Here is an 11,764-nt window from a genome sequence, read left to right on the forward strand (position 1 = left end):
CTCAACAATTTACATTCAGGAATTACAACATAGCATGCACCTGTTGACTACATCATAGCAAAATTCAATGTTGCACTGACAGCATTTGAAACTGTCAGGTGAATAAACAATACATCATACATACGTAACCACCCAGTGGAAATTGCATTATTTGATCAGTCAAGATATGATCCCTAAACTAGTGTTATGATATAGTATGATTTCTGACTCTTCACATTCAGAGGGCCATGGGTTCAAATCCAAGCCATTGTGCTGATTCTTTCAGCAAAACAAAAAGCTTTCACATCCTGGAGTTGAAAAAATGAAAAAAAAAATGAAAATCCATAATTTATTGTTCGAAATAGACATGAAATACTCCCAAAATTTGCTTTGCCCAATTGATCGTGGGCCCGGCAGCCACTGTGCAGCGCCAGATCGACGAGGCTCTATCCCTTTAATTGTTGAACGCCAAACAGGGTAGCAGCAACTCCCATCTTTTAACGTCTTTTGGTCTGACGCGGCCGGGTTTGAACCCCCGACCTCCCGGTTGTGAGACGGACGCTCTACCAACTGAGCCAACACACCGGCCAACACACCGAGTTGACCCAGAAAATGGGAACTAGAAAAGTAAGAAAACTAGAAGATACCCAAGCATCTGAAAACACTACTGGAGTCGAAGAAATGCCCTTTGGAACAGCATAAATATTATGCACTCCTATCATGCACTGTACAAAACAAAATATTCAAATATGTATCTTTGTCCAACAAAAAAAATGTCTATATTCAGAGTGCATCAATAAGATCACACATGAGTTTATCCTTGTAGCGAGATCCTTCATTCTTTTCTTTTTCAACCTTATCTTCAACTTCTCTCTTGACAACAACATCATCTCCTTTTACTCTGGCCATCATCTCAGCTGCCTCTGGTTCTATCTTGACAGCAACTTTGCTATCAATGTTCTCAACGTTATCAGGTAACGACATAAAACACCCCTGAAGAATCTCTGTCACCTTCTCCAAGTGTTTTTGGAAACGTTCTGCTGTATCAAGTCTCTGTCGTTTCTGCACCTCCATCATGACACGCAGTGTTTCCCTGGCTTGGTGTGGACGAAATTCATTGATCAAATGATGCATGTGAATGAAGAGGAGATTCATATCGTCCAACTTTTCCTCTCTCCTTGGTCCATTCGGACAGACAATAAGTGTGTCTATGAGGTCAAGGAAGTTCACAAGAATGGAATGGTTGATTTTCTTTAGCTCCTTCTTGTGGTCGAACCGCTGCGGATGAAGACGCTTCAAACCCTGCGACTCAAGAGGACGAATGATATCATCATTGGAAACGAATGTGGCTCCAAACATTCCATACGCTTCTTGTACGGGTAGAGGAGGTTTAGGCGTTGTCTTGTTGAGTACTCGCTCATCAGTGTAGTTAGCAATATACATCATTGGAGGGAGAGGGAGAGAGCTTACTCCCTGTGGTTCATTCATGTTGTCTGCAGAAAAATAAAAGGGAAAACAAATTAACAATATTATGAAGAAAGTGCCAATTACGTGTATCTTATAGTGTGGAATTGTTTTAAATCTTATTTGATTAATTTCTTCCATCTTATTTCCTTTCAATTTCTGTTGCCGGTACATGATTAATGTATTTGGCATAATAAAAATACTTTCATAGCCAGCCCAATTCAAATGCCTATTTTTAGCAAACTAAATTTGAGATAAATATTTGCAATGCTTTTCTCTGAAAGAATGCATTAATCACCTGAATTTTAGCCACACAGGGAAAAGTTATATTCTTGCTTTGATCTCAATGCTGATTGTTTTAATATTCAGTCACAGTTACATGTATGATGGGGGGACCTAAAGCTACGCACTTTGTTTACAAGCGATGTAAAATATGCCAATTTTTATATTTGAACAAATCATCTTTAACTAATTTGTGGCAAATATTCTAAAGATCCTCAACCAAAAAGAAAATATCACAAAACTCACTAATACGAAAATCCCGTCGTGTTTTCCGAACACCTCTTGAATTCGCCGCCCGATGTAGAAGGGGTCCTAAAGCTACGCACTCGATTTATCATGCAAAAAATAGTATTTCATGTGCCTCAAATTTTAAAATTTGCTCAAATTATGATAGGATAATATGAAATTAAATCGAATGTAACTCCAAAATTCCAAACAATTTTGGGTTTTCTCTGCATTTAGAGATTTACTTCAGCCCATGTAGAAAAAATTGAAAAGGAATCGTTCGTCACACTGCAGTCACAGTTCCACACACAGAGTGCGCATTTGCCAATAAAACTGCATGCGCGATGAGTAGTGCGTAGCTTTGGGACCCGCGTAGCTTTAGGACCCCCGACCATACATGTAGTTCTTTGCCAAATGCCTGGCCTAAGTTGCTATGAAAATTGAATTGAAAATAAAAAGATCGAATTTCCATTTGAACTTTTTTAAGAATCCTGGGGAGGGGGGGGGGGTGGTGTTTCACAAAGATTTAATCGTACAACTTAAAAGTTAAAGTCGCAATGAAACACACAATCCTATTGATTAATAGACAATCAAAGACCTAGGCTAGACCTGATGACCACCTGATGATGACCGCATGTGACCACTTAGAGTTAGACCAAAAGCAAAAGCTTGGTCTCTTGTTATATGGCAGAGACTGATGGTGATGCAGGCAGCCTAAAATGCCAGCCAGATTTTACTTGCACCTGTGATTTGATTTTTGTTCAACTGCACCGTCAAGCACAAGCACCAGACACACAAATCGCCTGTATTAATCTACAAGTATGAAGGACACAGGTCTACCCTGAAGAAGATATTGGTTGTTCCGCTGAACTCCATTGGCTCCACTCATAATTGCAGCGACCAAAGTTCTAACTCGATCTGTACAGGGACTCAATGCCAAACCAGGGTAGTGGGAGTTGTGCGACAGCTTAACGACACTCACTGTTTTTATTTTTTTTCCTTTCAAGTTCATTTTTTTCCTGTTTTGGTGCATTTCAGGCCACAACGGAATATAATTATAAATAGCATCGAGGAGAAATAATATTAATAAAACAAAAATTAAATGTAAAAAAAAAGTTGACAAAACAGATGGCTGCCAGCTGTCTAGTGACGACTTAAATGCGACTCTAGTCTAAGTTAGTCATACTTAACTCGTGACCCCCTGAACTAAGTTATTTAAGGCACAATTGCAACACTAGTTCACGCAGGCAGCTGCCTTTGTCTAGCCTTCACAAGCCAGACTCCTCCCCGGAAGTTCAGGCAGGCGATGGAATAAAATACCGTACAGTCTACAGACTTGCCTCACAGTGATCGATCACTGGCAAGTCATAAAAAACACTTAAATAAGCGTAAAATTTAAGTATGAACTCACATTAGCTTCGATCGATGTTTGAGCCACTCGAAGACTGCAAATTTGAAACAAATTTCGAACAGTTCAGCACTAGAAATAGGCAAGGAAAAACAAAAAATTTCTCTTCAGCAGTGCCTCTTCGGCTAATTTAAGCTACTTAGATAGGTTGTATGACACTCGTCTAAAGATGGCGCTATAATGCATGCACACCAGGGGGTGGAAACTCCGCTTCTGCATCCGGTCAGACATGGGGAAATTTTGGAAGGTCAAAAGTGCACACTGCTCCCATTTTTTCGCGTACAAGGCTATGGACACCGCAACTTCATGGCACACCAGCGAAACAGAGGCGTGGTCATAAATTGGCCTGCGCGCACAGCGTAAAAATATGCAAACAAGCAAATTGTCACAAATTAGCATAATACGCGAGGTGATTGAATATGAAATGACCGGTATTCATAGAGCTGCGCGTCTTTGGTAAATTCATATCATTGATCATTCCCCCGTTCACCCCCCCCCCCAAGGTATTCAGTTGTTTATTCATCTTATATTTTTAATTCTTTCGCGCTTATTACTACATCAATTAATTCACTTATTTATTTGCTAGATATTTCCCTGGAAGACATTTTGGAAGCTTATAAGAGATTCATTAGTAGGATTGAATTTAGGGATCTGCTTGCTCTATTCATCAGGTGTTCATCACTACCCATTATTTTCATTACACATCATGAATAGCCACAAATATTTGTTTATTTTGGGGGGTGGGGTAAATACTTAAAATGATTAGAAAAATCTGAGCAAGAGAGCAATCAGGTCATTTTGTCTTTATTTTGAAATTGAAATGAACAATCTGGTGCAAATCTTATGAAGATTTTTTTTTAAAAGTCTGAGTTTGGGATGGGAGCAAAAGAGAGCCCAGTACCCCCCCCCCATGTATTTGCTCTCATCAAGGCTATCTTAAAGGTCACTTCCAAATAAAATAAAAATTTTGTACCTGCCCACCCCCTATATTTCTCTATCGATTCCACCCCCCTCTCTCTTCCACACACACACATTCCACATAATCATGCGAGCAAACAATCATTCTCATTTCATTTTTATTTCTATCCCACTTTTAAATCAAACTCATTCATGTCTTTAATTCGGCTGCACCTGAATGTCACAGTATGCCATGTTGCAATGGCTTTTATGGGCTATCTTGCCACGCATGTTATTTTGATACTAAATACCTGTTGTACTAGTATTATACCCATGGATACCCGACATACAGAATCAATCAATCAATCAATCAGTAGCACCATCATATTCCAGTCATATAGAAGTAATCTTCAGTGCCATTTCATCACAACACAGTTTGGTAGCAATAACATCATCACCACATATCTTTCACGCAATATAAATTGGTGGATTAAGTAAATCACGAATATCAAGATTAGAAAGTAATATTTCAAATTAAAATGTTTATTAATTAATAAATTTTTGAATACATGATAAAAATATTTTTTTCTCTGTTTTCTCACCAAAGCATCAAATTACATCGGCAAAATGCCTATAATGAGTGCAACAGAAATTGCAAGGATATTACATGAGAGGGGATGTATTTTTTTTGTAAAATCTAGAGAAAAAAAATGAAAAAAATAAGTATGTATATTCACTTACATAGTTATTGATAAGCCTTACATAGTCAATATAAGGGGGGCATCAAGGATGCCATTAATAAAAAGATTATCGATATACCTCTCTCTCAAAGTCAGTTACTCAAATATCAAATAATTTTTTTCAGCATTTGCTGACAAGAAATAGCATGCTAATCTAATCGGGGACACTTCATAAAAAAAGGGGAGCACATTGCCACATTTCTCTAAAGAGTGCCTTCCCAAATCTGCACATTAGAAAATTAGTAATAAAGTTGCTTATTGTCTATTGTTGTGAAGTGCTGCTAGAGCTGTGTTCTATTTCCAGCAAATTCTTTTATTTGCAGAGCTAATCTAATTCATTATATGGGACATCGACAATACAGTGTTACAAAAACAAAGAGATTAAAAACAAAAAAAAATAGTGCAACTTTTCACTTCCCCCAGAAAATGAATTCAACAGAATGTCCAGCAATACATAGAGGTTCTTGTTTCATAAGGACTTCAATTATGGTAAATTGGCCCCAAATGTAACTAGCAACTAGCATGGGAACCCCAATTTTGATCTGTTGCTTTAATGTTTCCATAGTAATTACCAGAATTTCAAAGTTAGAATAGTGGTTAGTCTTAAAGGGGAAGTTTACCCTGACCAAAAGTTTATTGTAAAAATAGCAGAAAAAATAATAAAAAATATTGCCAAAGGTTTGAGAAAAATTCATCAAATAATTAAAAGTTATTAGAATTTCAATTATTTGATTTGTGACGACATATGCGAGCAGCATTCACACATAGCGAATGGTAAAAAATCAAATAAATGTCATTTTCTCAGAAAATTGAAAATGGTTTTCACCCTACCTTTTGTGTATCAATAGACAAATCATTTCATGCCCAATCATGAATAGAAAACAAAATTAAGTCATCAGGAACCATACAAAATTTGAAATTCATGCATGTTATATCACATAACACATGGGGCAGCTGCTCGTCTATGACATCACAAATACAAAACTTTGAACTCTAATAACTTTCTTACTTTTTAACGGATTTTCCTGAAAAGTTTTCTTCTGGGTGAACTTCCCCTTTAATGAATTGGGGTCCAGGACTGAGAGTGATTTCTTCGCCCTTTGTTCTGTCACATTGTTTTTTATTATGCACATTTTATTCAATGAAAATCCATTATTTCTTATCACCATTTATATGTCTGTAGGCATGTATGTTACATAGCCAAGACCTCAGTAAAGGCACATTCTGCATTGTTTAGATTACCAGAATACAACCTATCCCTTTCAAACTACTAATATTATTCAAAGTGCTTTCACTACTATAATTACTACATGTAGATGATTAGAACACTAATAAGGGGGATAAGTGTGCCCTTTGAAAAATATTTTAATCTTGTGTGAAACCTATGGACCTAAATATCTATACTCCAATTATTTTTTTTTTCAACAGATGTGTAGTTTAAGCAGCATTCAATATGTATTGACACATTTATTTAAATTCATTCAAGTTTTTAAATCTGTAATTGCAATGAAGAAACTGCTTGTTATGAACCTGGCCTTCATATTTCTTCTTGATCTGCCCTGGTGATACTCAAACAGCTTGTGAAACCTGCATAGTAAACAAAAAGAGAAAGGAACAAAATGAGCTGCTGATATAAATTATTCTTACTCATCTAGTCCAGTTAATTTAGAAGTTTTAAACTTTTTATGAGCCCCTACTCTTCCATGCAATATTATTTAGAAAATGCACATGTAGTAACTTATGTTGCCAGATAAAAATCATAGATCACTATTATAGATCATTATTCATATAACTTTTTTTTATTAAGTGTGAAAACCCATTCAAATATATATCGAAATATTTTGTCCTTTTTTATTTCTGTCTTCAGAGTAACTGAGTTTTAAAGTGATTTTATGTATGATTAATATAGCTAAGAGACATGGACAATAAGTATGCATTGATATTAATGGAAATACTGGTGAATTTGAATCCAAAAGAATACACTCTAAAAAATGAAGTGCTAATTTAGCTCTTAAAGAGCGTGTATAGTGACTGCACTTCGGAGTGCTGATTTGTCTAGTTCAAATTTGAACTAGACAAATCAGCACTCCGAAGTGCAGTCACTATACACGCTCTTTATCTCATCATGGAGCTTTACTTTATGGGATAACATGATTCAGAAAAAATAGGTTTTTTATATTTTTATGAAAACAAGCATACCTGGCAAGCTTTTAGATCAGATATCCTGTTACTCATCAGATTGTACCTCTTGGTGATGTGCAAATGGTATTTGACTTTGTACTTCTGACTCCCACTGGATCTGCAATTCGATATACATACAATACTTTACAGTTAAAAATTTCAAAAGTGATAAACAAAATTCCTCTCTTAAAACAATTTTTTCAGAGTTTCCAGCTTTCACAAATCCAAACTAGAAAAAAGCAGGTCTTGACCAAAAACTAAATGGTTCAAGCATACATGTCCTACTATAGTGAGGTCTTTTGTCAATCTTCAATATATATATATACACCAAGCCAGCTTTTGACAGATGTAGGATAATTATCATTTGTGTGATAATATGGCTTTCGCTCATTCATCAGTGCGAGACAATCATTAAATTTTTTGCACTCGTCTATAAACATGTCTGATTTGAATCTCTACGTTAAGTGAGATCCTCTTTAAGTTTGATTTTTATTTTAAAAAAGGGTTAGCTCACTTGCTGGCAGGTTTAAATGACCCTTTGCCTTTCACCACAAATAACATCAAGTGAGGACAATAAAGATAAATCAATTAGATCAGCTGCTCTCTCTGCTTAGCCTTATACTTAAACAATTCAAAATAGGGCACTATAAATTTTCTCAACCCTTCCAAAAAACAATTGAGCAGTTTGAACCCTGACAAAGAAATGTTCCCCCCCCCCCCCCGAAAAAAAAGAATCATTAAACTCCGTTGCTAGGCTAATTACATTTTAGTCCAATGGCAATGGTCCAGCCAGGAACTAAAATAAAGTTAACTTAAATCTTTGTAGAAAAGAAGTCAAACCAGACAGATCTAGAATTTTATTTTTTTAAATCTATATCTAAGTTAGACCTATCCTAGGGCCTTACTTTTATTTAAAAAAAGAAAAACATTAACATCTGTCTCAAATCATTCCATGACAGAGCATGGAAAAATCTACCAATATCATTCCAAACAGATTCAGTTCATTTAGATTTAATTTCATTTCATTTTAAATGCAGATAATTATATTGAAATAGCGGTGTCGAAAAGTCAGTACTAGGCCCATGGCCTATAACTTCAAATTTCAACTCAAGCTTGTCTGACAATTAATTTCCAACACCTAATGACCTAGCCTACATCGGCAATTTCGCAGCCGGCTGGCACCGGCGATATCAAAGTCCGCATCCCGCTCTGGCTATATACGGTAATCGGTATTTGGCTTAATTTTGATGTAGCTTTGCCGTTAAACAAGTCCACATCTACCCCTGATATTTGACAATTAGAACTGAAATACAGATTTAATAAGGGCGGACATGAAGCATCCCAATTAACCAACTTAGTTCTACGAAAACTATGTTATTTTCTGAGAAAATATGTCAGTCATATTTCAGACTTATTTAGGATCAGGACAGGAAAAAGAAATGGAAATATGGAAATTGTGGTTTGCGTTGTAAACTGCACATAAAGCCATGCATGCGACGCCGAACCCCAGCAAACACATTACAATTTCAACTAAGATCAAAGTAAGGAATTGAACTTAACTTACTTTTATTCCTATGGAATGTCATTAGATTGATATTAATGTTTCCTCCAAGATTTTCTGCTCCTTTGAAGTTCACTCAGAAATCATGTTTTCAAACATCAATTCTAAAAACAGATAATTAGACTTGCTATTGTATTTCAAAAAGTTGAAATTCGCAGAATCAAAAAGAACGACACTTCGCACAGATATCGTAGGGAATTGTGGGACGGAAAAAAATGTTTAATGCATGAGGACATGAATAAAACATTAGCGTTTTATCCAATCATACAAGTGCATTGTGCGTATTTTGACGTCATTACTCATGAATTAAACATTGACCTTCCAAAATCAACCTTCAAATTGGACAAATGGCAGCCATGTTTGTTATGTACAAAACCTATGGAAAATCAAAAACGCGCGAAAAGAGTTGCCTCTCTAGCTCCCTTCGGGAGCTTACGTATAGTAAGATCGTATCTCTGTGATGCACACAAAATTATCATTTATAATTTTTCAAAAGCTGTAATCTGTATACTGCAAGAACATGACTTTAGCTAACTTAATAGTATTTAATGATATATGATCGATCCTATACAAGTATCCAACCCTATCACTTTATTTCCTTTCTTTATTTCTTTTTCTTGACTTTATCTGGGGGTTGTGGCATGCGCCTGTAATCCAAGCTGTGGGGAAGTTACAAATTGATGCAGAGGTTCGAGGTTCGAGCCCTGGTCACGTCTTTCGGATGGTGACGTTAACGGTCGGTCCCAGACGTAAATAATCATATCTGATTGATACACCTCTGACAAAAACTCAAATACACACATCTTGAAAATCATGTTTTTGTGTACTTTTCTAGATTGTCCCCTCCCAAAAGTAACAAAATAAGAAAACACCGGTGCAGCCCAAGGTGCAACTAGTCCGGGCAACTAACCAAAGTTTACTCCTCTGCTCTTGTCTAGCTTCACCCGGGGGGGGGGGGGGGGCACTCGACCAAAAAAGTGGTGAGGGTGTGCCGCGGGCGAGACAAAAAACAGGGGCCTTGGAGCGGGCTTATTGTAAAAAGGAGGCTCCTCGGAACGGGCTTCGGAACGACAAATGTTTGTGAAAACGGGGGTCCTTGGAACGGATCGGTTATCCCTGTTGTCTCAATTTCACCTCCATAGGCCAGTAAATGAGCGTTGAGCCAAGGACGAAATGGTAAACAACAGCTGTGCTATTACGTAAGACTTCTCTTCCTGTAGTAGGACCTTCGGAATACAATTATTGTATTTGATATTTCATCACGTTTTCAAAGGCACATTGTATTCAGAAATCCAATGTTAGTCCATTTTCAATTTCGAACGAAGAAAATCGACCTCGAAATAATGAAAGTAAGTAAATAAAATGACAGCATGCTTTGCACGTTCGGACCGTGCTCGGGCTGTGTGTTATCTTCGTCCAAGGTCAAGAAACAAGAAACAGGTGTTTTGATACTTAAATATTATTGCTTGCTTGGGGCATGGATAGGTCCATGCTTGGGGCAGTGGGTTTGTCATACTTAGAGAAGAGAATTGATTAAGGGATATTGGGGTATAGTGCTCCCCAATGGAGGTTTTCATCATGTCAATGTAACATGTACAGTGTGCTAAAAAGTTAGTGAACCCCACCAGAAAATGAATGTATTTAAAGGGTTCAAGTTCTGCCATGTATTAGATATAATAATAATTGTGAAGACAGGTGATAAAATATTACATTCAATAAAGTTGGCTTATCTGGGCTTGCCAAACATTGTAGTGTTGTTGTCTCCATTGTTTGTTAGTTGTTTTTTAAATTTATTTTCTGATTTATCAAAAACACAATACAAAAATATAACATACATAAATAACATGTATGGCATTAATTGAAATCAACAAAATGAATTGCAAATATGTTGAAAAGATAAAATAATCAAAAGGACTGACAACTGAACACTCAGCATAAAGAAGTGCATTTTCTGGCGGGGTTCACTAACTTTTTAGCACCACTGTACACTTTACCCTCTGAACTCTTCAAAGCCAACACAGACACAGAATGGGGAGAAATACACCATGCAAATGAACTTCATTTGTGAGAGACATGGAAGATTTTTAATTTATCATTGGCCCAATGATCATACAAAATATGGTACACATATTATCGGGAACATTTTTAAAGTAAAAAAAAGGGTCGAGTTTCACTGTGCCTTAGAAGTTTAGAAAGAGATGCATTGAACAATATAACTTCACATACAATCAATCATCTTTGTAATAAACTAATGTATGTCATATCACAGGGCTAAAATCAAATCTATTAAGATAAAAAAAACCTCCTGATTTGAAACGAAGAATACATTTGCTAATCAATTCCATTGCACTTATAATAAGAATTTTAAACCCCAGATAACTTTGATTAAATTAATCCCGTCACCCACAAAAATAAATAAAACACATATTTGAAATGTGTAGGCAGTAAAAGACATAACAAGTACTTACGAACATATTTCTATCAAATAAGAAATATTGTTGGAAGTACATAAGAGTAGACTTAGAATAATAACTGTAAAATCTACTGTACAACAATTAATATTCATAGGGAGGTTTTTGTTTTTGTAAATATTCATTAAGATAAAGAAAGTCAGTTCTCTTTAAAATATGCACATAAAAAATGCAAATGAAATATTTGTATTTTGACATGAGTAGGCACATTACTATTCATGATAAATATCGTTTAAAAATGAATATTCATAGTCATATTACTGGATGTATAGCAATGGTAATTATATGAATATTCATATTTCAAAATTGTACTGATCAGAAAACAATATCCAGTCTTTACATAGATGGATAATGGATAGGTACTGTTAAATGAATGTTGATATTCATAATTGGTACTATGAAAAATGAAAAAAATCATATGTAAGGGCAATTAAGATGTACATTTACACAAACTTGAAATATCATCCTAGGCCATTGAATTTTCCCCCTTTTCACTTTTGTGATCCAGTTAGTAATTCTTGGAAATTTATGATTAGTATTGAATATATTTGCTAAA

At 35.9% G+C, this 11,764-nt stretch overlaps 1 protein-coding gene and 1 long non-coding RNA gene across 2 annotated transcripts; both read right to left on the bottom strand.

The window, feature by feature from the left end:
* Window positions 1–517: 517 nt before the first annotated feature.
* LOC121422641 (mediator of RNA polymerase II transcription subunit 7-A-like) lies at window positions 518–3,508 on the bottom strand. Its single transcript, XM_041617801.1, has 2 exons — window positions 3,362–3,508; window positions 518–1,472 (listed from the first exon to the last, which is right to left on the bottom strand). Exon 2 carries the CDS (start codon window positions 1,465–1,467, stop codon window positions 763–765), a length of 705 nt encoding a protein of 234 aa, XP_041473735.1. The 5' UTR covers window positions 1,468–1,472; window positions 3,362–3,508; the 3' UTR covers window positions 518–762.
* A 2,963-nt stretch (window positions 3,509–6,471) lies between these two features.
* Window positions 6,472–8,777, bottom strand: LOC121423319. The gene is made up of 3 exons (XR_005971264.1): window positions 8,741–8,777; window positions 7,195–7,294; window positions 6,472–6,582 (listed from the first exon to the last, which is right to left on the bottom strand). It is a non-coding gene; the product is annotated as an uncharacterized LOC121423319 (long non-coding RNA).
* Between the last annotated feature and the right edge of the window lie 2,987 nt (window positions 8,778–11,764).

The sequence above is a fragment of the Lytechinus variegatus genome, chromosome 10 (genome assembly GCF_018143015.1).
Source record: "Lytechinus variegatus isolate NC3 chromosome 10, Lvar_3.0, whole genome shotgun sequence".
Taxonomy (NCBI): Eukaryota; Metazoa; Echinodermata; class Echinoidea; order Temnopleuroida; family Toxopneustidae; genus Lytechinus; species Lytechinus variegatus.